Source organism: Gambusia affinis, linkage group LG22, assembly GCF_019740435.1.
Source record: "Gambusia affinis linkage group LG22, SWU_Gaff_1.0, whole genome shotgun sequence".
Lineage (NCBI taxonomy): Eukaryota > Metazoa > Chordata > Actinopteri > Cyprinodontiformes > Poeciliidae > Gambusia > Gambusia affinis.
In genome coordinates, this window is record NC_057889.1 from 8,769,859 (window position 1) to 8,796,919 (window position 27,061).

Consider the following 27,061-nt stretch of genomic DNA (forward strand, 5'->3'; position numbering starts at 1 on the left):
ACTTTTACACTCCATCACATGCACAGGGCAACTCACTGTGTTCTTGATGAACACCGGCAGACCTCTCCAAGACCCAGGAAGAACTAACCACATTCTAGTCAATTTTTAAGGCAGTGGTGTGGTCTTTCTCCAGTTTGAAAGAGAAATAGGTAGTTAGTGTATCCTAAGCCTGATTTGCTAAAGGGGAAAATCAAAGAAGAAAACCAAAGTGCTTCATACTTTCCAAACATCCCAACATAAATCACTTAGCAGCTGTTTCCACCAAGTCTGTGCATTGCTGCATGATGGTGGGATAACTTAATTTTCTCATGTCGAATCTGAAATGAGTGCAGCTTCCTGTTGTAAACACTCATCTCTCGTCAGTAACACCACTTTGTTGTTCCCCCAGCATTATGTCAAGCTCTGCTTTATGTGTGTTTGTATATATCTGCTTATTGTATCCTGAGGGAGGAACTTACAAATCTTTCATCACTGTCATGTTGTGCCAGGTCAGACTTCCTCCTGAAATAACACACACACACCCTACAGCCTGCGCCTGGTGGAGACAGAAGCTGTCTATTACGTCCCTGAACTGTCTGCATTCAATGTAGTACCATGTGTTTCCACACTCATAAAAACAAAATAAAGAGAAACTTTAATAATTGAAATGCTGTTAACTACTCAAGACCTTGGCAGATAAACATCATCAGCTTTAATTGGTGTTGCATAATAGAATAAACTGCAGTAGATTCACAGTAATCTATTGTCATTCAATGCAACACTATATAAGAATTAAAATAAGAAAAAAATGTACAGGCCTCTGAAAAAGTTTGCAGATTTCTTTGGCACACTAAAATGTTTCAGACCATCAAGAAATTTTAATCCCAGACAAGCTGAGTAAACACAAAATGCTATTTTTATATGATTTTAATTTATTAAAATAAAATAATTTCTCTTTAGGGAATGTAATGGCTCCATACTCTTTGTAAGTAATTCTACCACCTTTGCCATCGAGTGTGTGTTCTGGTAATTGGTTTTCTACATTCCTGCTAGAAATATTTTCTATGCTGATTTTTGCAGAATTCAAATCCAGTGATATTGGAGCATTTTGAGCATGAACACTCAGCTTAAGGTCCTTACACATCATTTCAACTAAGTTAACTTGTGGACTTTGACTAGGCCACTCTAAAGTCTTCATTCTATTTTTCAAATTGGAAAATTATTATTTATAATGTAGATTCTTATGGAATTGCTGGGTTATACAAAGACCCATGTATAGAGTTATTTTCTCAACAACTGCATGAAGTTTGTGTTATGAAAACTAAGCCTAAGTGGATTTGCAACAATTTAGATTCTGTAAGCGGATTCTGAGCAACATTTAAATCTCACAACATGCCATAAATCCACCTATTTCCTTTTGAAATCTGTCTGCTGCAAGTTCCAGACAGGACAAAAAAGATGACATTTTGAGAGGATCTTAGTTGAAGCAAAACTCTTGTGAGCTCATTCCATCTTTTCGCCTCTTTGAAAACACAGTTTTAAAAAACTCTTTAAGGCCTCTTATTCAGTTCTTAAAGAAAAGCAGCCTCACGTCAGGCCCTCGCTGTCCGCCCAGCCGCCTGCCTGCAAAGCGGTAGACAAAACAAGTGGGAGGCAGGATTTGTTTAGACAGAGCTCACCTGGCGCACACGCAAACACAGAAACAGTGATCAGGCAAGCTCCAGGGAGGAGTAGAGGCAGCACAGAGGAGGAGAAGGAGGGGTGGCGCTGGCTGGGAGAACACGGAGGTGAGATAATGAGTGTGTGAAGGGGGGAAGGGGCTCAAAGAGCAGAGCATGCGGTGTGACGTATTACCCACGGCTACTAAAAAAAGTAAAGCAGTTAAAGGTTTGAGGGGAATAAGTGGTGCTCAGTCAAATGTGGAAGGGCTTGTATGAGAGAAGGGGTTTGGAAAAGCCTAATCCAGCACTTCCTTGTGCAGTAACCAAGGAGGAGAAATTCTAGATTTCCTGTGTGTCTTGGCTTCACTTATATATATCTTAGCATAGAAAAACATTTGGTTGATCTATCAACCTGGGCGAATTTTGCTCAAACACAATTATATGCAGCTTCAAAAGCCTAAAATCCTAAATATTAAACTGACAGCTGGGCAAAAAAAGTGCATTGGCTAAAATCAGCCAAAATCATCCGGATTAAGGGAAATAAAGGACAATCTATTACTACTGGCACCATAAGTCAGCTAATATGTTTTTTTGCCCACAAATGTATTCACAGACTGAGAATAGGGCTGTTTGTAAAAAAAGACAGGGTGTAAATTTTACTCCCTTCTTTCCAAAGTACAGGTGATATTAAAGATGAGGGAATCTACAGGATGTTCTTTTTTTCAAAATGTGCTTATTTTTCTTTATGTTTGTTTTATTGTTTAGACCAATGTCATAGAAATGTTTAGACATCCCAATATACACAGCACAATAACAAACATGGCATTAATTTTACACAGCTGTAAGTTTGAGAAAGGACAAGTAACTGATAGAAAAAAAACAGAAGTTTTAATGACTTCATAAACTGTCTTAAACATAAATTAAGTGCCAAATGAGGTAAAAACCACAAAAGTTTCTTCTTCTCAAACCAAATAAAAAGTAAAATTTCTTTGCTGTAAGTAAACTCATTTTTCATTTCTGCTCAATACAAGATGATAAGATGCTTTAATAATTTTTCATGTTAGTGGAAGTATTTTTAGTATTTGCACACCTTTTTCTAAATGCCTACCACTTTTTGTCTTTGTAACACTCTTCTTAACAAAAAGCAAATAATCTTTGGAGAAAGTCACAGGAAATATTTTTAGTGACGGAACAAAGTAAACATATAGAAAGATTTAGTAAAAGCAACAGCCGTAACTGAGTATTGGAAAGTGATAAAATGTAATTGCTGTAAATTGAGCCTCTGTTTCATCACATGGAGGTTTTCCATTGCATCGTACTTGACTGTGCTTGACTTTTCTCCATTCACTGCAGATAGTTTCCTCTCAACAAAAATGCTTCAGCTGCTTATCATCTTGGCACAATGTCAAGTTTCATTGATATAGATGGAGGCTATCAGAGAACTAAACAGAAAATAAATGTTACCTAAATGGATTCCAATGGGAAATTACTTTTAGAAAACAAAATTCTCTAATTAGACCATTTTGATTAGGCTCCTCCCTATAATGCCTGAAAATGGAGAAATATAAAAGAGACAAAAGGGCAGAAAAAAAAATTTCAATTAGGATTTATTAAAAGGAAACTGAGTTACAAAACATAAAATCCATTTTCTTCTGCCAGTTAAAAAATGATTATGACTGAAATAAACTCAAAACTGAAATAAATTAATGACTGTTATTGTCCTGACTTTCCCTCAACCTTTGCAATCTGGGAAAGAACACGTGAGAAGGGCTGTCAGCAGGGAACAAAAAGCAAGATGGATGGTAACTCCCCTCTAACCACACACACTCTCACAGTTACTATGGGTTGACCTCAGTTGACCCCACGGCCCCTCGACAGCCTCTCATCCTATTGACTGGGATTAGAGAAGGGTTTGTCCACGGGGTTTTATGACGGTGAAAACAGAACGAAAGTGGCCTCACAGTAACCCTTCGGCGACAACGTGGTTTTTCTGGTGAGCCCGAACAACAATGAAACGTTTTTAACACATGTGGCAGGGTTTTGTTTGCTTGGACTAAGAATGACTCAATCTAATAAAAAAAGCACTCTTAAGAAGTCTATTCCTATTATGGTTAAGATTTTCTGAGGTCATTTCATCTTTTTCATTTACCTTCATTTCCACATGTTGATAATCTGCTGTGCTTTGTTCATGTTGGCATCCAGACAGGAAAAAAATAAACTCATCGTGCAATCTTCATACTGAAAGATATTTAAAACATTTCTGTCAGCAGTAAGATGACTGTTCATTGTTTGGTAATAATAGATAATTAGGAGTGTAGTAATCAAAATGAATCATCTATAAATTAATTAACAAAGCATCAGTAAAACATACAGATGAGTATTAATTAACTGCTGCCACTGTAAGCATAAAGACACTTAAATGTTGCACAGCTCTCTCTGCACCTCTAATTATCTCTGTAGCCAGCTGTATACTGTAATAGACGAAGATGACGGGGCAGAAGCAGGGGTAAATTACCCACCAACAAACTATAGTTTTCAGCAGTAAAAGATGCTGATGATGTATTAAAGTGTTGCATTGATATGACATGCAAGCACACACACAGGCAACTTTAAACAATATGTTGCAGAATATAAACTTCTGCTGCTTGAAAAATAGCAACTAATTCCCACTGGTTATTTCTCTTCAGCTCAGAGGTTGTATTTAAGTCATATACTGTAGATGTGATTGAAGTGACGAAGGACCAAGTTCTATCTTCCCACCACAGACCCCCCAGCAGGATGGTAATTGAAGAAGAGAAACATCTCTGAAGCATACTGTTTGATAAACCAACAAATATAGACAACCATTTGATGATGTCTATGTGCCAGCCAGTTGTTTGGCAGCTGTCACAAAAAATGTGTCTGTTGTCCACTTACAAAAAGTAATATGCAGAGTTTGCCTCTACTCTGACTCAATCTGGAATCACAAACTGGCATAAAGCTGCATAAATAACCCCACATGTGTAAGCTGCCTCTGCTGTTCGTTCATCACCTGTCAGGCCCATTGGTGATGAATGAAGAGGCATTCATAAAATTAAGCCAGCATTGCAGAACCAAAGGAGACATGTAGCAGAACTTATCGAGGTTGAGATAGAGTGTTACAGAGAAAATGAGTGTCTTATTCTGAAAGGTTAAACACCTTGAATCCCTGTGACTCCTGACCACTTTCATAGTCAAGTCTCAATGTGAGATGAGCTTTACAACAATGGTGGGTTGACTTCAACCATGTCTTGCCCCAGCTGTTGAGAAACAATTGCTTCCTGAAGGTATGAATGTTTTAAATTTTATCCAATTGCTAATAATTACCTGTCAATGTTAATTCAATATATGGAAGCATTCACTTCCTCCAATGCCATTGCTAAAATTACAGCCAGACTACAATCCTAAAACAGTGCAGAAAATCAATATAGACATTCACAACATCTCCTTCTGTTCGTTGACTGGCTCAGTCAAAAATTGACAGGAGATAATCCAAGTCAAGAGGATAAATCCCACAATATGCCAGAAATGAGAAATTATTTCAAGAGGAATTGCACAGGAAGTCAAAGCCAAGAAAATAGCTGCCAAAAAACAAGGGAAGAAAATGTGGAAAAACAACTCCTCTATCATCAGGTTTGTCATGCTGTGGAGATGTTTCTCTTTCAAAGGCCCTCAAAGTCTAATGAGAGTGCATGCCATCATGGACTTTTACTATTTTAGATAAAAATCTCTCAGCCTTTGCCAGAAAGCTGAATAACATCATTACATCTCTTAGCTAGATGCATATTACCTACATCCACTTTCCATACCCTTTTAATCCCTGAAATGTCCCTTTGGATAATACCTGTCTTCAGTAGTCAATGGCCAAGAGACAGGGTACACCAAATGGTCACCAGCCCATCGAAAGATATTTCAGCAGGACAGTGATCCTAAACATATAACAAAAATATCTGAAAAATATTTAAGCAATCACATAATTAACCTGAAATGGTCATCTTAGTCACTAGAAGATCTAAAACCTGAACTATGGAGGGCCCATATAAAAGGCCCACAACAGTGAACCTTGAAGTGAGATATGGCAGTGGTCAAAGACCCCTTTCTCTGTATATCCTAACCTCATGAAACAATACTGAAGGAGTGCTATTGTAATCACACCAAAGGGTTACACAAACCACTTTCTATCAGCCAGAGAGCTAACAACACCTGTCAATCAAACAACATATTCTTGTTTCCCTGGAATTTCGGCTGGTCAAGAATGTGAAAAAAGGGGGACGTTGTCCCTGAGGCATGGTCTGGCAGTTTCACTTATCTTTGAATATTTGAACAGCATCTCTGTACAATCTTGTACCACATAGGACACAGAATAGTAACTTGGTATTATAAATGGCTCCAGATAATCTGAGGCATTTGAAATATGTTTCCCACAGGAGTAAAGTATCCTGAAAGAGCATCAATAAATTCCTGCAGCACCAAAAATTTGCACCATCACATGAAAGCTTGGACCGATCAGTTCAAATCTAAAAATGTTTTGCCTCTTACTGAGTTAACCAACTTATACTACACTCAGCAGTACTATTTGTGACAAAAATCACAACACCCACTCATGTGTGGTAATTACTGCTTTACCAGCCATCCCTAGACCGCGTTCTTTAGTAGCTCATTAGACAGTATCAAGAATAGTACACATGGGAGTAAATTTCACACATCTGTTGTTTATCAACTCTCACTGCATTGTCACTTTGCTGTTTCCAACCATTAGACCCATTAGAGGCTAATTAACATTGTGACAAACCCTTCTTCCTGTTTTATAGCACCATAAATAAAAGTGTTCTGACTTACTATGGGTTCCCTTCCTTTTGTTTGTGTTCTTTTTGTCGCTTTTAATGTATCAGGCCATTCAACAAATTTGAATCAATAAATTCAAAAGGCAGTTTTCAAATCACAACTTCATTTATAAATGGAAATAAATCTGTCTAGATCACCCTGACACATCCTGAAAAAGTCACTATTGGCCATGTTACAACTAACTGTGATTATCCGCATCCAAAACTACTCTAAGAGAGCATCAACAACTCCAACTCATCCAAGAGGTTACAAAAGAATCTGGAACATTAAAACCATTGAAGGACTCGCTTACCGCAGTGTCCTTTATTCAACAATGACAAAAATACTCAGCAAAACTGGAATCAATGGAAGAATTCCAAGGCAAAAAGAGCAAAATACTGTCTCAAATCTTGATAATCTCCAAGGCTTGCTGCAAAAATGTTTTTGGTACTGATAACACAGTCCCAAAAATCATCACCAAGTTGGTTTTTGGTGACAATGCCATCACCAAGATTCACAAAAGTGAAACTTGATGATGACATTGTTATGGTTTTAGCCTGATGCTCTAGTTTGGTACAGGACAATTTACCATAACTGAATGGGGCCATGAATTCTGCGTTCTACAGGGAAATCCTTAAGAAGTTGTGTTCTCAACTGTACTTGGGATGAAGGACAGGACAATGATCCAAATGTAAAAATGTGAAGGGTTTGGAATAGATTAGTTAAAATACTGCCTTAAATTAGATCAACATGTTGTGGCATCGCTTTAAAAGCACTGTCCACTCTTAAAAACTCCCAACTGTCTGAATTAAAACGACTCTGCAAGAAGAGACCAAATTTCCTAAATATTGATGTTAAATTCTTATATCCATTTACTGAAAACACTTCTGAACTAGGGGGTTAGTTATTATTTTCACATAGTGCTAAGTTGGTTTGAATAGCTTTTTAATAAATAAAATAATAATTTACAAATTATTTCCTCATGTTATCTTTTTTTCTGACAGCTAAAGTTTGATGAACTGAATCATGTAAGAATGACAAACAAAGCAAAAACAGTAGAAATCTCTGTGGGGGTAAATAGTTAACTGTAGTTAGGTAATATAAAGGATTTGTGTTAGCAGATGAAAAATCCCAGCTTGTTACCTAATCAAAGTGGCGGGTCCAAGGCACTGCAATGTATTAGCTTTCAAAGTGGTACCAGAAAACATGAAGCAGTGTCCACCCCCCTTCCGCCCCCCATGTATCTGCAGCAAATATTATCCAACATATAGTAACCATATTATTCAAATCATCCGAGCCGCATCACCAATAACATATTCTATGTGTAAAACTACTTCTTAATCCCTACCCAGTTGTTTTGAAGAACTTGTAGATCGTTCAACAGAAAGTGATCTAAAGCAGGCCAAAAGTTCAGCTCATTTTGGCTCTTTATTCCCTTTCCGTGTGCTCGAGTTGTATATCTCAGAAGCTTTACGAGACAAACATCTGAGAGCGCATGCTGTAGCACGCCAGAGGCACGAGTCGTGATGCGACGCTGGACTGAAATTACACCTCAGTTGTTTTGAAAGACGCGCTTCCTAAGAAACGCTCTAAGTTTGATTTAATCATTTATTTGCAATAGTGTAAGTTCTATCTGAAAATGCTAGGTAAAATGTGAACCAATACGCAGAATAGTTTTTTTAAATATATATAAATAGCGTATTGTTTTATTTTATTTTATTTTATTTTATTTTATTTAAGATTCAAACTTTTATTTAAAATGGTTACCTGGAAAGTCCGGAGAGCCCTTGGTGAGATCGCAGATGACGGTCAGACACGTTATTCCCAACAGGAGCGCAAAATTGACGGCTGAGATAGTCCAATCTGAGAATAACATCATTGAAACCTCGAAGTTTGTAATTTCCCCCCGAATCACCGAAAAAAAAAAAAAAATCCAGCAGCAACGAGTTCCAGTTTCAAGAGATGTGCGATTCCATGTTTCTAGACTTCCATCATCCTCCCTCCACCACAATGCTTCTTGCATCGACGAGGGCTGGGTTTGAAGTCCGTGTGTGCACCGAGTGTTGTTTCCAACCGCGCTTTGAAGGAGGAGGCATTCCACCTGCTGGAACTGCGCCACCCTGCATGCCCTCAAAGATCTAAGGGAAACACATAGGGCAAAACCTCTGTTTCGAAATTACAATTTATACTGCACAATTCAGACTTAAACAGCACTTCGAAAATGCTGCAAACTTTTAGATAAGCTTTGTCTTCACTGACAATGTCTTGGTTTTCATACCTGTTGAAATTTTCACGTTTTGTCAAGTTACAGGAACGCTCAGTATGCTTTCTTTGGAGTTTAAGTGGCAGAACTCAAAGTTCTGCAAAATAAAAGAAGGAATAGTAAAACAAACAAACAAACAAACAAACAAACAAACAAACAAAACCGTTGGTTTCAGTATTTTTTTAAAATTAATAACATTTATAGATACAAAAATAATAAAATCATTCCCCCTTCAACTACACATTGTTCGAGACGTAACCTAAGCAGTTAATTGTTCTGTGAAGAGCAGAGAGGGTTTTTGAGACTATTAGTAACAAGACCAGTTAAGGATGAGGCTGTAGAGAAGTTCAAAACAGAGTTAATTTATAAAACAATATCCCAAGCTTTGAGCACATTATAAAATACTATCCAGATGATCCCTTAAAAATAAAGAGTATTGGACAACTGAAAACCAGCGAAAACATAGCCATGCGCACACTTGTCAGGATTGGCAAGGGTAGCATTATTCAGCACTGCAGTTAAAAGACCAATAGTTATTTTGGATGCGCTTTAGAGATCCAAAAACTCAAGTGGGAGAATCTATCAACAGGACAACTTTGTAAGTTCTACAAATCTGACCTTTAATGAAGACTGGTACAAAGAAACCAAAATTGTAAGACAGTCGTAATAATGTCTTACACGGAATGTTTTAAATAATTATTTACTTTTTTGTAGACGTTACAGGTGTGAGGAAGAAGTGTTCTAGTCAGATTAATCTAAAATATAACTTATCATCTAAGGCATAACAATAGCAACTTTTACGTAATTTTTACGTTTTCGTTTCAATTAAAAAAAACACGTTTTGTTCAATTTTCCCCTTTGAAAACGTTAACAGAGAGTGGCCGATTTATAATAGGACAATTGCGCCATCTTCCGAAGTAAACCCCTGAACTACACCCCATAATCGCGTTTAGAACGTTTGGCCTTCACGGTTTCCGTACAACGTGACAACGTAAGGTCAGACATGGCGGTCTGCACTAGAGGACTTGGTAAACTTGCTTCGTCGCTGCGTTTTTGTCGAAAATTGCAGCACCAGAATGAACGTAAGTGTCTTAAAGAGGCTTGAAGCAGTCTGCAATGTTGTATAACTCGCTCTTACTTTTGGAATAAATAGACTCTTAGTTGTATTTTGTTCTGGTATTGCTAAGATTAGCGAGGTTAGCTAAGCTAGCCGTTGAAAAAAATCATCTTGAGATCTTGCTTCCTTTTTATTTTCAGGGTTGTTTTCTACATCCATGTGTCGCCCTGCGGCAGACAGCGAACCACCTAAATTTGTCCCTCCTTCCAAGCCTGTTATAATAGATAAAACACAAAATGTGGCTTCTCTGAGAAAGTAAGATTATTCTTACATTGTAAACAACAAAATCCTTTTGGTAAAAGCTCAAGATGTTGTCTTATCATTTGTTACTGTGTTGGTTCAGCTTGCTTGATGTTCTGTCAGGTTTCTGAGTCCAGAGTTCGTCCCTCCCAGGCAGAGAACGGCTCCTTTCAAGTTTTTCTTGGAGAGGAAAGACATGATTCGCAGGAGGAAAATGCTCAACATTCCTGAATTCTATGTTGGTAAGGGACTAAACGTTTTAAGTGGATTGTGATTACATTTGATGTTGTTTCACATGGACATCACTCCTGAAATACCTGTTACAAATAACAAGTATTTTTTGTTAATTGGTTGATTATTTTCTCTTTATTTACTTACACGCAATTGTATTACAAAAAGAAAAGAAAAAAGCGAAGCTGTTTTTCCAAGTGCTGAATTTCAAGTTTGCAGCTATAAGTGACTAAAAAGGAGGGACTTGGAAATTGGCTGAGACACTTCTTCATCTGGGGGAAGCTCCAAGTGGAGCTGCTGCTTCTCAGTATAAAGAAGATTCTGCTGTGATTCAGACATTTGCTTAGCATGTCTCATGAAACGTTTACAAACCAAAAACAAAAAAAAAGCGCCAAACTACTAAGCAGCTTAAATCCTGCATTATCTATGACGAATAATGATTCAGGATTTCATGTCTTAAATGAACTGACCAAAATTTAGATTGGGGAGGGGGAGAACTTCCTTTGAGTTTTATACAAAAACAGTCTTGAGTCTGATGGTCCGTGACCGACATCCAACTATTTGGATGATGACTACGACCTTGTCATAAAGATTTGCATGGACTTCACTGGGGCCCAGCAGAATAAGACGATACCACAAAAACTATTAGAGTGATGAAAAGAATCAAATATCAGTAAATTCTCAAATGGGGAAAAAAATTTCCCCCATTTCATCTCAGCTTTTTTTATTCAAAAGAGTGATTGGCAACAAGTATTGATTCAAAAAAAACAAAACAGAATCAATCATAAGAAATATTAACAAAAGTAAAAATTATGATTGTTAGTGAGCAGAGATCTGTCCTGACTTGACTGTTGGTACCGGTATTAGTATTGCAAAAATGTGTTATTTAATTAGCTTTACTAGTACCAGTTAGCATTATTTGTATGTCTTTCAGGCAGCATTCTTGCAGTGTCCATGGCTGATCCTAATGCTAGTGGGAAAACAAACCGCTTTGTTGGTATCTGCATCCAGAGGGGTGGAAACGGGCTGGGCGCCACTTTTGTCTTGAGGAACATTATTAATAATCAAGGTAAGATTAGTTATGCTGCACAGTTCAGCATAGAGAAGCATGTTTGGCTTAAGATGTCATCTAGGAATCACTCCAACCCTGCAGGGATTTTAAAAGCTTTAAACACTTGGCATAGTTTGAAACAGATCCTGTTCAAATGTAGAAAGAGTTATAGATGACTGTGTTTGGTCAATCACTTAAACAAGCATAGCGTTCTTTGGAATTTCTTTGAATGTAAACCTTTAAGTCAAGATAAAATTTGAACTAAATATTTGTCCAGCCTGCTTGCAGCTGTTAAGTCACTGACTATATTTGGATGTTTCAGTTGCTTAATATTTGGTGAATAATAATGCAAATGGAAGGAGTGTAGCAGTGCGCAAAAGTCACTGTTTGGTAGGTTTTATCGTACACTTTCTTTCAAAAGAAATTAGTAAAAATGTGTGATGTTTGATTGACAGTCACTTTGGGTTTGTTTTGATATTTGGACAAATCAGTGTCCCAGCTATATCTGTGTGTAGTATGTGCATGGCTCCTAGCAGAGATGTGTAAAAACCCAGTGAATTACTTCATTAATCTTTAATTACAGTAGTAGATTCTTTAGATTGATCAATTTTGCAAAATCCCATAACACATTTTTGTGGAAAAATAATACTGTTATTTATTTAACAAAACTGTTGGTACTACAAATAGTGTACAGCATATTTTTTGTCAATTAGAACAGTAAGAGGATTTCTTGGGTATGCACTCTGTGCTTTAGCTCAAAACACCCACTGCATGGCAGATTCACCAACATTTGCTTTTCCACATATTTATCCTACTCATGCCAGAAACATCCAACTGTTCCAATTAAAGTCACAACAGAGTCTAGCAAACTCCATATGGTTACATTTTATGATTTTAGGAGGAAAAAAAGCTTTTTCCTGACATTCTTCCCAAATAACTTGCTAATCTTTCAGTAGTTTGTCGGCATCACAAATCAGTTTACAGATATCTTTATTCCTTAATTGTTTAGTGGTCTTCTGATATGACCAGAAGATTGTCCTGTTGATTTTGAAATTATGGAAAAAAATGCTAATTTTTATTGTCTTGCGGATTAATTGGTCAGTACTTACTGGTACAAGAAAGGAGACTGGTGAGTGTCAGACAAAATGTGTGTGTTTCCAAGGTGTTGAGATCTGCTACGAGATGTACAATCCTAGGATCCAGAAAATTGAAGTCCTGAAGCTGGAAAAAAGACTGGACAATAACCTTATGTACCTTAGAGACGCTCTGCCTGAGTACAGCACAGTGGACCCAGAAATGAAGCCTGTGCCCTTCTCTCCCACTGGAGAAGTGCCTGTTAACTCGGTGAGTGGGCTGTTTAGGTTGGTCTGACAAATTATTTCTGCTTTAATTTAAACTGCTCTTTGTCATGCTGTGTATAATTGTTTATACTAATAAATGTCTGTATGTTGTTGTTTAAGTAATGCTAATATATCTCCATTAAGTTATTTGGTTCTTTGGAACTCTTGTAATAAATTAGTAAAATTTACAGAGAGCTACTTTGTATAGGTTTTTTGGTGTAAATTTTATTATACATTGCCTGCAGTAAAACAAAACAGTTGAGAAAGAATAATAAAAAAAACAATTAAAAATAAAACAATTAAGCCTTTTTTTTCTCCCTCTCTGTTCTCCAGCTCAAAGTAAAAATGCGTCCAAAGCCGTGGTCCAAACACTGGGAATGGCCCAAGTTCAACATCCAGGGCATCCGCTTCGATCTGTGCTTGACGCCCAATCAGATGGCGACTGCCCAGAAACGTGCACAGCCTTGGAAGGAGTATGACATGCTGCGGGAGTATGACACAGTCGAACTAAAGGAACAGATCCTCAAAGAAGTGCAGGAGGAGATGAGCAAGTGACTGGAGTCCTCCTGTTTTATCCCTCAGTGCAGCCATGGGAGCAAACAATTCCAGCAACAAGGAATAATTGGAAAACAGATTGAATGGAACTATTCATTCAGTATGTGACAATTAACTTAAAGGTCACTGTATAATAATTACAAAAGAAGCAACATGGACATTTCATATTTGTCAGTGTATTAAATTGTCTTGTATGTATTCACTTTACTGTACGAGCTCCTTCAGGTCTCTAACTTGTCTCCTTCCAAACAGAAATTAAGTTACCTTTCTAAAATTATTAAACTGTTGAAATTGAGTTAATTGTCTTACATTTAGCTTATTTTCCCTTGTTATTGCTTTTATTTTAATTCAACTTGTTTTATTTTCTTCCTCTTTCTTTTTCCATATATTAAGCTTTCACTTTTAACTGTTTGGAACAGAGAAGTCTGCAGCGGCAATATTTTTTTTATTGTAAATTTATGAGACCAATTAAGAATAAGAATTTTCAATAGAAGGTTATGGTACCACATTATAGTTTTCACAATGAAGTATATGACTGCTGCCTTTAGGGAGGTCCAGCAGACATTCATTGGCACCCTCTATAAAAGGCATAAGCCATAAAATGGTCACTGCTAAAGAAGCTGGCAGTTCACAGATTGCTATAGCAATCAGTTCCACACATTCATCCATTTTCTTTATACCCTTATCCCTAGAGGGGTCAGGAGGTGCTGATGCCTATCTCCAGCTAACGTTCCGTGCGAGACGCAGGGTACACCCTGGACAGGTCGCTAGTCTGTCGCAGGGCAACACAGAGACAAACAACCATGCACACACACAGTAGAACAGTGCCACCTTGTGACATTTTTGGAATTTGTATTTTCCTTCTCCTTTTTCTGAAGTAGAAATTAATCTGTTGTCTTAACTAGCTCCAATAGAGGAAGGTAAGAGTAGATTTCAAATTAGTTATACTGGCAGACTGCAATAAATAATAAGAAAAACATTTTTCAACGTAGACATATTAGCCTAATTAAAAGTATGTATATGTGTTGGACAACTGAGCAAGAGTAAAGGCACATTTGAAATTTGTGATTCAGGACTGGCTTAAAGCAAGAAAGGTAACATTTGCAGGGTTTCTTAACATTCCACAAGTCAATAGTAAAGAACGAATCTTCCAAAGTTCTGGCATTCATCTCCTTTATAAAATTTCACTATGAATTTATGCCATATATCTATAGCAGGCAGAGTTTTAATAGTACTTAGAAAATAAGATATATTCAGACATAAGGAAGTATTGATACGGAAGAGCTAGAACAGATGTGAAGATAAGAAAGACCCCGGCTCCTGAATCTCAAATGTGCCTTTACTGTTGCTCAGTTGTCCAACACATATACAGACTTTTAATTAGGCTAATATGTCTATGTTGAAAAATATTTTTCTTATTATTTATTGCAGTGTGCCTGTATAACTCATTTGAAATCTCCTCTTCCCTACCTCTATTGGAACTTGTTAAGACAATAGATAAATTTCTACTTCAGAAAAAGGAGATAGGAAACACAAATTCCAAAAATGTCACTAGGTGGCACTGTTCTACTTTTATCAACGCTCCTATAAATGGTTACATAACTGTCTGACTGGGTTTTTGAGGCTAAACACCTTACAAACTAAAATAAACAATTATGTATTATTTGAATAAATCTTAAAAGGGCATTTTTCTAAAATAAAAAGATGCATTTATTTCAGTATTTCTGTCGTTTAAAATAGACTTGGTGTTTAAAAAGGAAAATTCAAGGAGTGCAAGCAAAGACACCCGGTAGTGTTTTACTACTGTGGATGGAAAATTGTGGTGTTAAGATGGTATGTTAGAGCGTCAGTCGAGCTGTATAAAAACACTTGGACTCCTTATGTTATGTCTGCTCCTTGTGAATGTGTGTGTGTATAAACAGGCTGAATGAGTCTCTGCACTCTAATTTCTGCATATTACAGGATGAGACGTGGAGAAAATGGTCTCTAATACAGGAGCAGCAGATGTTTGCTGAGCTCATTATGGACCACACAGCGTTGCTGTGCGGAGATCCAGAGGAGTAACTGAGAGTTTTCTGCTTTAACAGCAACCCACAGCATGTTTGTAAGTAGTTGGATTATTAAATAATCTTCTACCTGTTAAGTAAGTTGTTTCGTATGCAGGGGTCCAGCTAAGTTACTCCCTGCTCAATCATCAATCTGCAGCAAAGAAAGCCAACTCCATCTGCTTTTAAGTGGCTGTCCTGCACATTGTCATTACCTTACCCACTGAACCAGCTGGCCCTTTCACCTTCTCATTTCTCCCTCTCAGTATTTCTGTTTGGAACTGATTGATGTTCTCTTGCGGAGGCAGTAACTGAAATGTTTATCCTAAAGCACATTACAGAGTCTTCAGAGGCATTCCACAGTAACACCACTGGACTGGTAAACCAGTTTAAACCAAAAGGTTACTCAAAGGAAACTTCCTGCCACTCTGTGTGTCCGTGTGTGTGTGTGAGATCTAGGGAGGCTCATCTGCACGAGCCTCCCATGCCCTCCGGTTGACTTCTCTGCACCTGGAGTGAAGTTAAAGCCCCTTGGCTGGGAACCGAGATCAAACACACGCAAACTCACATTCGTCAACTTGCAGACAGGCTATCAAATCACCTATCACCACAACCAGACATCTCAAACTTTGCCAACTGTAGATGTCTGGGGCAACCTGTCTGTCAATTCCTGAGCGAAACTGGATACGCTCCATTCATGGTTGCTGTGGCACCAGGGTGGAGCATGCAGGTTTGTGGTGACAATAATCCCACCCATCAATAGCGGTCAACTATAAAGCATGGTGGGCTGATGATAGCTCCATTGCCACACCACTCTCAAGGTCAACACTGGAATGTTGGGAGGGATGTACTCTTCCAATCAGTCTTCCTCCCTTTTCACTTGCCCTTCCAAAGCCTTCACCTTTCTTCTTCAGTCTCTCTCTTTTTCGGGGGGTTAGCTCAGGCTTTGAAAAGGAGCCAGCTTGGTGAATTGGAAAGGATGTGATACAGTGTGTGAAGAAACTCCCACAGACTGAAATTTTGGTCTTCACCTCTTCTTTATCCTTTGGAGCGTCGTGCGATTTCCTACTCTTCTACCTGCCCGGCCTAGGGAAATTAGTTTCACTCGCTCTGTCCTTGTCAGTGTTAGTGTGAACTATGTTCAAGCTGTCTACATGTATGACAAGTGCAACTGGATACTGGGCCACCCGTAGACCCCCCAAACCCCTCCCTCACAGGTAAATTACACCCTGTCATTGTGTGCGTGAGTGCACTTGTGTGTATGTGCAGCTCAGGGCCACCCGTGGTCCTTGGTAGATTACACACTTGAGTTTCACCATATGCTTCCAGTGAAACGACGCTGCCGTCTGTTCCTCTGTCCAACTGTCCCACGAGCTTGGCTAGGGCTCCTGCTGCCATCACTCTCCCTTTGTTAGAGACATGCAGACAACCTGACAGAGCAACAGCTGCTAGGAAACATTACATTGCAAGCAGCTGATAGCTGAAGCTGAGCAGTCACATATCCCAGTTATTTTGCTGATGTGGTCCTAAGTGAGGAACCATGAAATTCTTGCAGTTGAAAGGAGAATCAACTGTAGTGCTAAGTAGGCAAGAATCTGTGTGTCAGCCTTGAACTTTAACATAAAATTGAACAATGCAGCTTTTAATTAAATTCCTCTCTCAACTGTAGTTCTAAAACTTTAGAAAAGTGGCACCACCATCAGAAATATTTCCAAAAAGCTACTTTTCTCTCTTGAATAAGAATGAGAACATTTTTTTAGCCTGCTTTGAGACAACATGTGCGGGAGGCGTAGACTTACTTTATAGTTCACACAGCTGGAAACAAGTACATTCTCTCCAACACACCCGCTTAAAAGAAGTTTGCCTTTTTTTATTTAACTTCAGTATACCTTAATCCCGCTAACCAGTCCATGCCCAGTCACATTTAACTTTAGACAAATTATTAAAGACTAAATTGACCTACAAATGCCAGTTATACCATTATTTCTTTGAAAGTACGACATTCGTCATCACTGGGAAGAGAAATGGTGTAGTGGTAGAGTGGGCACCACATACATGAAGCCTGCTTCTTCTGAATGTAGCTGTTTGAGTTTTGACTCCTCACCCCATATTTATTGCTGCTCATCTCCCTGTTTGACCTGTTGCAGTTTTCCCATTTTCAAAACTGCTGACAAGAAATGAAATTCTGCATCTTAAATTCTTAAACACCCTCATCAACTAACAATAAGCATAAATGACAAAAGCACTTACATTTTTAATAGGTTTCTATGGGGTTGCCATTAATTGTGATGTGACTGATTTAGAAAAAAAAAAAACATTTATGGCTTAACATTTTATCTTTCCATACTGAATAAATGTATTTAAATATATATGTCCTTTGTCATTTTACTTCTTAAGCAGTTTCAATATCACTTGTTTGAATTTCATATGATTGTCCTATTTAGTATGTGAATTACCTTATTTATTCCTTAGCTTAATGTTATGGAATTACAACAGCAACATTTTTGTCCCTTTATATAGAAAAAGGAACACATCTGGTTTAGCTCCTTTTTGTGAAAGCTGTAATTGTGGTGGTATAGCACGGAGAATAGGCCTTGTAGGAGGAGGAGCGATGTCCTCTCTGGGAAAATTTGAAGATTTGTTACTTTGACCATCAACACGCCCGACATAAAACACTGAAGCAAGGGTAAGGGAATAAATAAAACACAATATGACATGCGGAAATTTACACACATGCATTGCAATTCCCCTGCATTTTTACTTCCAACACAAATTACATTTAGGTCAGAACCACCCACAGACAAGAGAGAAAAATAAAAACATTTTATCACAGCAATGACAGAGAGCAATGAAGTCATTCACCACATATTCAGCAAACTAAATAGAGGCTTTACAAATAAAACTCAACATGCTGCTTAAAAATGTGTGTCACTGCTGCAGTATGAATGCCTGAGCATTTCTTTTATTTCAATTTAACATAAAAAAATATTATTCATCCCTGGCAGTTTTGAGTTTGGTTATACAGTTGCATTATTATTATTATTATTATTATTATTATTATTATTATTATTATTATTATTATTATTATTATTATTATTATTATTATTGTTATTATTATTATTATTATTATTATTATTAAAACACAGCATCAGTAAATGGAAGCAGCTGAAAGTCTCACATTTCTACACACAATGAATTTGATAATTATTGAATTCAATAATGCTGAACAGTTATTTTTTAATTCTCTCACAAAAACAATAGAAAAGAATGGATTAAGCTGCAACAATAATCTCAGTTTTGCTATCAGTTTGTGGAGTTAATAATGTCAATCAGAGTTGTTCAAAAATGGCAATAAATAATATTTTTTTTTCATGATAACAACAGGCTGCAAGGAAATTGCCCATACCTATTTCACAGAGTCAAGGCTTTCATATTGAATAATACTGTACCAGTTACATGCATGGTGGTTGCCTAATGCTGAGGGTCTGTTTCACTGTCGGTGACACAGGTGTAATATAAAGTGGATAGCATGATATAGACATACAACTAATACCAGATATTGTAACCTCACCTCAAATAAACAGCTATCTGGTTGAAATGCAGACACAACTGTATATTCCAACAGTGCAATAATGCCAAAAAGGGATGTTTATGCTGGGAACCTACACCATTTAAATTAACTTTGCCAACGTTGATCAGAAGAATAGTGAAATTTCTAGCTAGAATTATGTGTATTAAGATTCATTGGCTACCTTTCTAGCAAACTGTATTGACAATATTTCTACCATCCCACCCAGTATACAGGACACAGCCATCTGAATTTATTCCACATCCTAATGCATATTCTTGACTTTCAGGATCTCCATGTACATATGCCGTCCAAGGTGACTCCAAGTCTGTTTGATGCATTTTCTCATAACACTGATATCAGTGCTTGCTTCTGCCAAAGCCAGCTCAGTTGTGCTTTAAGAGTCAGGACATGTGATCCAGGTCATAACACAGTACATTCTTAATCATAATATATCCTACTCCTGTTTGGTCATGATGACCCCACTGTGTACTTTTAGAAGAACATTAGTTTAAAAGGCATGCCTTTGTTTTGATGCAATGGTGAACATCTGTGGTGGGCACATTAGCAGTAGGGCTTTCTTGCCTCTGAAGGGCGCCCTCAGCTTTGTCTTCCCTCAGCTGTCGTTCAGAAGCCCCTCTACAGCTGGTCTTCCTCTCTTCTGAGCTGTAATTGCACCTCTGTCCTGGGAAAAAAAGGGAGGAAATCCCTGAGCTTTCGCCTTGCAACAATGACAATAAAAAAGAGGTGAGGAAAGGAGGAAAAAAGCATTTCAGCTGAGATGAAAGAGGGAGGGAAGCTTTGGAATTGAAGGGGGTATCGAGAGTTGTTGGCTCAGGAGTGCATAGAGGTGGAGGTACAGAGAGAAAGATGAAGGAGAATGCATGGGAGGAGGGATGGTGTTAGTGATGGTAGTAAACTCTTGAGTTTTATTAACCTCATTTGGTTGAGAGGCAGAGAGTGAAGGGGAAAGGAGGAGTGGTGTATTTAGTCTGTGGATGCAGACTGGAGTTTACTAATGAGGGGTCCAAATGCACACAAACTCACACACACAGTTTCTGAGCTCATTCCCTTACACATACCAGATTCACCTTGATCTAATGCCAAGAATGCAGTCAAAGCAGGCCTTTACGGGGCCGGGTATCGCTAACTTCAATCTAACTGCCTCTGTTCATTTATTCCCTCGTATCAAGCAGCAGCTGAAAGGCAATTTACCCTAAATTGCTGTTGATATTCAAGGATGGAGCTGAGGCACACAATCATTTGATTCAGAGCCAAACCCCACTGCCGTGGGTCGTCTAGTTATTTAGCACATCTATTATGTTATGTAATTCAAATACAGACACCATTTAACATTTCCATTTACTATAACAAAATAATTTAAAAAAACTGCCTGAGAAAAACTTCACTATAATGTTTATCATTAGATTATTAGAAGTACCCAAAGGATTTAGAAGAAACTCAAGTGAACTCTAATCTAGAACGCCTGGGGCCAGAAAGGTTGACAAACAACTGAATAATTGATATAAGGTCCGGTGAGGTAACAAGAACCCTGCTGCTGAGTTATCTTACTCCAGATGCAAATCCCCTTAGGTGATGTCTCAACACAAACATATAACAGATCTTTGACATTCATTTAGAATTCAACTCTGTAAATGTATTTGTTGCAAAAGAGTATTTGGAAGTTAATCATTGTGTCTATTCAAACTTTTAAGCTAACAGTTGAAGATATTTAACAACTTGATTTTCACACATTCTGGATTCTTCTCTGTAGAAATATTTGCATTGCAATAGTCTTTTTAGTATAATCATTTAATCATTTGACAGTGGTTCATGGTTTTAGGGCTTAATGTAGCAAACAAATCAGAGCAATTTTATTTACTGAGTTATTGATTTACCCATTTGTTTGGTCCTGTTTTGATGTTTGACGTTTTTCACACCTGTTTTTACCTGGATATTGCAATGTGCATATAAAAACATATTTCTCCTGTGCCATAAGTGTCGGAATAATCTCATGCTGACGCACTCTAATGTCTGATTCTGCAGGTTTCATTATGATTGCTTAAATCTGTTTATGAAGAAATGATTTAGCACCAAAATTGTTAAACTCTTTTTTTTTACTATTTTCGTTTGGTTTGAACTTAGAATAGATCTAAATATTCCGTTTGTTACTATCTTTATTCACCTGTTATGCATGCTGACCACTGATGACCTGAAATGGACACAAAGAAATCCTACTTAGGACTCTTGCTAAAAACAGAACAATGAAGATGTGAATAACAGACAAATGGCCTGAAAGACATACACACTCTGTGAATACCTACAGTGAAGATAAATGACTCCGTAAAGGTGCTCTCTGAACTGGACTGTTGCTGACAAATGGTCTGACACCTTGGAGCATGAACTGACCTCCTGCTCAGTGCTAACCATGGGAAGGTTATTATGTGATCTGAACCAGAGGTTAAGAGACCGTTCTTCCACTTTTGTTCATGAGCTGACATTTAAACAAAGATCCCAATTATGAAGCCCTTTTTGTGCTTTTAAGATGAGCAGAATACATTCTGACTAAAGCCAATTTATATGGAATAGCATTTTAAAATAAATATTTTCAGCTCAGTTGTTATCTATAAATGACCAGACCAATTTGATTTATAAAAATTGGCAAAACACATGTCCTGATTACAAGTCTAGATAAGGACTCAAATTAATTCTGCCACAAGAATTTACTATTTGTTACAAGGGAAGTGAAAAAAATCCCCAAAAGGTGCTGTTTGAAAACTTCAGCTACTTCTGTGTTGGAGGTTATGCTACAACAAAAATCCCCCAAAAGATGTATTTATTTAAAGCTTTTTACACATGTTTACCAGGAATGCCAATAAATCTTTGGGGCGCTGTGCAAAAAAGTCTAACATCAGCTTACAGCTCTCTGATTGACAGCTTACCAAACACTCTTTGAACTTTTCTAAAGCAGTAAACTCTTCACCATCTGGTACTTCAGGCAGTTTAAAAACTGATTAGCAAATGCGACCCAGTCTTGATATAAAAACAAATTCTACAGCAGCCAGTAAATTCCACACCAGCTCAAGACCTCATCTGAACTGCCCAAAGCCATCAGTTGAAAGCGTTCAAAGTTTGTCTTAAAAAGCTGTGACGGGCCATTCAGGGCAGCTCTGGCCCGTTTGTCTGCGTGTCAATATGCTACCCATTCGCTGTGTCTCGCATGGACGCCATCATTAAACTTCTGACCTTGCCACGTCTGACACTATTTGACAAAACTCTGACTACTGTCTACGTAATGCTTAACCCTGTCACACTGAGTTTACTTGTCTTGTCTTTATTATTTAGCTATCATTATCACTCCCTAGCCCACACACCCAGGGGTATGTAGGTCAGTTGTTATAAATTGGGAGCCTACAATAAAACCTAAAACCTATGGTGAGGCCTCATAGACAATTTCATTGCTCTATCAGAGCTGCCATCTTCAACCCATGCACCATTACCCTACAATAGCCCACAGTATCAAATTACAAAGATCTACTTCACAGCTCATTACCAGCTTATAATACAGGACAGTTTAATTGTTTTTCTGGTGTTATTTCTAGACCTATTTTTGCAACAGAGTAGCATATAAATAGAAGGACCTTTCAAAAGCACTCACAAGGTCAACTTTTTCTCCTACCAAACATTGCTTTTGTTTTCATGACAGAACAACATTAAGTACTGTGTAATTGTGCAAGAAATATCAACATTGTATTCAAATTTTTGTAAATAAAATCAGAAAAGTATGTAGTGTATTTATATAGACCCTGAGACTTGGGATAAAGATGTGGAGAAGTTTTAGACAGACTAGAGTTATCAAGCAATATTCCAAGATTTCGAAATCTCATGGAGCAATGTTCAATCTATGACAAAATTTAATGAATATGGAACAACTACAAGCGAGGTATAGCAATTAACATAAACTGACAGGCCAAACAAAGAGAACATCAATCAAAAAAGCAGGTAAAATGAAATGTGTGGAGGAAAACTAACTGAGTATTAATATTGTGAAATATTAATGCTATGTATATATAATGAATATCAATTTCTATGTCTGTATCATGTGTTGCCCATACCATGAGGGGGTGGAAAAGCTATTTTTTTTTGGTTTTCTACACTGATCTTGATATCCATTACTCGATGCCCATCTAGCAATGATCACATCTTACCGTTCATTGTTTCCTCTTACCCAACTGCTGGCCAATACCACTCAATACCCCAGGTCCAGTTTCCCCATCAATGTTACTCCCACTCTGCCCCCACGCCCTCTTGAGCCCCAGACCAGTCCCCATAGTAGTGTCTGCATAGGAGGCTGTTGGCGCCTAACCAGCAGCAGATGTGGTTCCGCAGAGAACACCGGCCCTCATTAACTTCAATGGATTTCCTAATGCGACAGCTACCATATTTCATTTACCGCGCACCCACACCCCAGCGGACCTGATGGGGGCCAACTGATACTTCCATTCTCTCGCATCCCAGAGTGGTGGTGGAGGCGGAGGGATTAGGGTAAGAGGTGCACTCATAGTCCTTAGGGAGTAATGGGGGAGCAGGAGGAGTGTGAGGCAAAGGAAGAGAGGATGAGGGGAGTAAAGGATTTCAGAAACCAGAGCAGAAGACATGACCCCTCTTACGAAGAGGAAATCAATTAATTCAAGCTTTTTATGGCACAGTCTCTGAAATGAGAAACAAAAGCCAAGTCAGCAGTCTGAGCAACATTGCAATATGTCAAAAACAGAAGAGGATAGAAAAGGGGAGTAACTTATTTAGGGTGTGAAAGACAGAAGGAAAAAGCTTGTGGAAAAGATCTAAATACTGAAAAAAACATGGATGCTAAGAGAGATGGATGTGAGGGGAGAGAGGGAGTGAGGGAATTTATGGTCCTGGGTCTTATTGTTCCTGTACACGTGAGAGTGTGCAGCTGGGGGAAAAGAGGGAAATGGGGTGCAGATGTACTGTATCAAACACAGAGGCCTGAACTTCAATAGATACATTACGATGTGCTCCCCTGCTGCACTCCTTTCCCAAACATCAAAACCTCCTTCTAACTTTCTCCCTCTTGTAGCTACTGACTCCGCCCCACTTTTTTTCAAGCAACACATTTTTGCCTTGTACCCCCCTTTCTTGCACTAATATCCGCAACCTGTCCCACATTTTTTCTTCTTCTCTGTACCAGTAAGCTTCTCTCATTTCCCTTAAATGCAGCTTCTTTTACTGACGCAGCAGGTATCAGGATTTGCCAGCAAGCGGTGGCCTTCTTTGAACTGTGACTGGCTTGTTTAAAAATTTAACTTAACACATAGCTGTGTACAGATGTTATGGAGCCCTAATGGTGTGGGTATACTATGCCCTGGATAACAGTTTGTCACAGCTGTTCACACTTTCCCTCTACCTCTCTTTCTCCCTACATTCCTTTAAAACACATACAAATCATTATAAGAAGACATATGGAACTAGAAGGGGAAGGGTGTGACAGGAGTCTGACCTCCATGTATGCCAGCTCTATCCTCTTTTAGGATATCAACGGTGCATGGGGGTGGGTTAGAGTACAGCAGGAGCTTTGGTGGTGGCACTGGGGCACTGGAAGTGGGACAGGACATGACACTCCTCTCCTCGTCTTCCCTGCTGACTAAAGAAAGACAGAGAGAGCACTTCCCTAAGGAGTGGAGAGCTGAGACTCTGGATAATTCCCGGTGCTTTCCCGGTGCCTATAGAGGAAGGGGCCCCTCTGGATTTGTCAGTTGTGGCTGCAGCTGTCTCCGGGCAAAATGGACCACAGTGGACTTGACACTTGATCTCTCTTCTCTCCCTCTCTGCCTCCTTTTTGTCCTTTTATCTCTCTCTGTCTCTCTCTTTACTAACTCTCTGTCTGTCTTGCTCCATCATTCATTTCACTATTTCACACTTGCTATCTGTTTTAGCTTTCTTAAATGAAAAAAGGTATTATTTGTAGGGTTGTCTTGATATATTTTGGATGCAAGTAATGCAAAATCACTTTGAGCCTATGTCCTTTTAAAATTATTATTTAATTGTGCTTAAGATTTCCACATTCACACCTTGGTTTAATTGCTGCTAGACCTGTAGAATTAGCAAATTATTTTAATTGAACCACTTCGGCCAACATATACAGTACAGACCAAACGTTTGGACACACCTTCTCATTGAATTCAATTAGAAAGTGTGTCCAAAGTTTTGGTCTGTACTGTAATAGACAGGAAGGAGTCAAAAAGCACACACACATAGGTGAAAAACCAATTCACTGTCATCTTTCAGGAAAGGGTTTTAAAGCCATTTCCTTGGCTTTGAAACTTTTGTGAAGCACAGTCAGAGCCATCTACAGTACAAATGGAGTACTTTAAATAATGACACACCTGTTATGATGTTCTTGTTCCTATCATGTTTCATGCTGCTACACTGATCTGCCCCTCCCAAACCTGCTGGCTGCTGATTGCTCCAGTGGATGCTGGTGCCTATATAAACTCCTAATCTTCACTCACTCAATGCAAGATCAACTTTTGCCATCCTTGTCACACCCTTTGAGCGTTCCATGTCTGAATTTCTTACTTATTTTATGCCTTCTGACCATTGCCCTGCCTGTTCCCTGACTGCCATGCTGCTGACCTGGACTGTTCACCCAACAGTAACCTCCCAATTTCCCATGGTCAAACCTTAACATTGGATTGGACTGTGTGATCCAACCCTGCTACTAAGTTTCTACTTTCCGTGATGTCATTGTTCTCAGTTTGTATATTGCAAAATGTTCCATTCTATACGGTACTGTGAGTGAAATAATCACTGGTAAAAGGGCATTTTCCACTCCTCACTAGTTACATCTCTGAGGATTTGGGTTTGTTGAGTTCCAACTTTATCCATTTCACAGAGTCTGACCAGAAATCCGATCTAAAGAATACGTTTTTGTCCATGCCCATTCCAAGTTTGGTCGTTAAAAGTTGTTTAATCTTTTCTGGGCAGTAGTCTGAGTTCTGGGTCCAAAATGTACATTACCCTTTACAAGGAAGGCATTAACAAGTCTTTGATGATGTAACTAAAGAACCCAGAACATCTAATGCACCAAAGGCCCCTCAATTCTCAGTTAAGATACTGAGTCGTTGTTCAGGATTTAACAGTAACAATGAGAGAGTGGGGAAAAATGCCCTGAGAGTTATAGCTAACCAAAATGAACACAAAAGCCTTAGATCTGTCAAGAATCATCTTGAGGACACCCAAGACTTTTGGGGAAAAAAACTACTTTCCTGCTTTAGAACATGGATTGCTCGTTAGACAATTGATGAATCTGTCAATTCTGCTCTTGAAAATAATCCAACCATCAGTGACCTTAAGCTTCAGTGTATTTGGGTTATGCAGAATGAAAGTGATCCAAAGCTTCAGCAAGTCTATCTCTGTATGACATAGACTTAGACAAAGTCCATTCTTGTTGACAGTTGCTTTCATCAAGGGTGACACAACCCATTTTTAGGTTTAGGGGACAATTACATTTTGACTTTAGCCCAGTCTGGTTTGAATGGCTTTTTTCTCTTAAAACAATAGAATCATTATTTGAAAATTGCATTATTTGAATACTCAATTTGATTGAAGAGCTGGTCTAGATCTGCAAATTAGCAACTGTAAAAACGTGTCATATTACTGAGTGCAGGACTTTCAAAGAAACATTCTCGTAACATCTGCAAATACATCTTTGGAATCCATATTTTTAGAAATATTTTGCTGAAATTCATTCTGTAGCAGACACATCAAAAAGTTTTTAGCACCTTCCATTGACTATGAAATCCATCTGACATTTTAGTGCTTGTACCTGAAAAAAGTAGTGCTTAAGTAATTTACCTCCTTTGTCTAGGCAACACATCTGGCTCACAGAGACATGTAGTCATGCCCAAAGTCTCTATAAAGTGAAACACCATCCATAAAATCTCCATTAGAGAGGGGCTGCCTGGAGGTCGTCGGGAGGAGAATCAGGGGGTCACAGTTCCGCTGTAGTGCCTTCACACTTAGGGTTAGAGGTGAGTGCTGTTGACATTCCTCCCATCACTGTCTGATATCACCAAGATTGATAAGCCAGAGAAAGGTTCTGGGAGGAGTAAACCCTCTCAGCCCCTAAGCTTAAACATTTATGTT

At 38.4% G+C, this 27,061-nt stretch overlaps 2 protein-coding genes across 2 annotated transcripts in view; one reads left to right on the top strand and one right to left on the bottom strand.

Moving 5' to 3' along the window:
* The window catches only part of LOC122825802 (protein eva-1 homolog A), a 66,393-nt gene extending 57,889 nt beyond the window's left edge, over window positions 1-8,504 (bottom strand). The window contains exon 1 of the mRNA XM_044107362.1: window positions 8,250-8,504. Coding sequence (XP_043963297.1) covers window positions 8,250-8,361 — 112 coding nt within the window. The 5' untranslated portion in view covers window positions 8,362-8,504. The remainder of the gene's footprint in view (window positions 1-8,249) is intronic.
* A 1,155-nt stretch (window positions 8,505-9,659) lies between these two features.
* mrpl19 (mitochondrial ribosomal protein L19) lies at window positions 9,660-13,574 on the top strand. The gene is made up of 6 exons (XM_044107364.1): window positions 9,660-9,827; window positions 10,003-10,117; window positions 10,226-10,344; window positions 11,268-11,402; window positions 12,547-12,728; window positions 13,058-13,574. Exons 1-6 carry the CDS (start codon window positions 9,749-9,751, stop codon window positions 13,277-13,279), a joined length of 852 nt encoding a protein of 283 aa, XP_043963299.1. The 5' UTR covers window positions 9,660-9,748; the 3' UTR covers window positions 13,280-13,574.
* The last annotated feature ends 13,487 nt before the right edge of the window (window positions 13,575-27,061 follow it).

What these genes read in the sequence shown, in the direction of transcription:
- mrpl19 (XM_044107364.1), top strand. Translation starts at nt 9,749, where the DNA reads ATGGCGGTCTGCACTAGAGGACTTGGTAAACTTGCTTCGTCGCTGCGT. An exon ending in AATGTGGCTTCTCTGAGAAA is followed by an intron (nt 10,118 to 10,225) that starts GTAAGATTATTC and finishes ATGTTCTGTCAG; the next exon opens with GTTTCTGAGTCCAGAGTTCG. An exon ending in GAACATTATTAATAATCAAG is followed by an intron (nt 11,403 to 12,546) that starts GTAAGATTAGTT and finishes TGTGTTTCCAAG; the next exon opens with GTGTTGAGATCTGCTACGAG.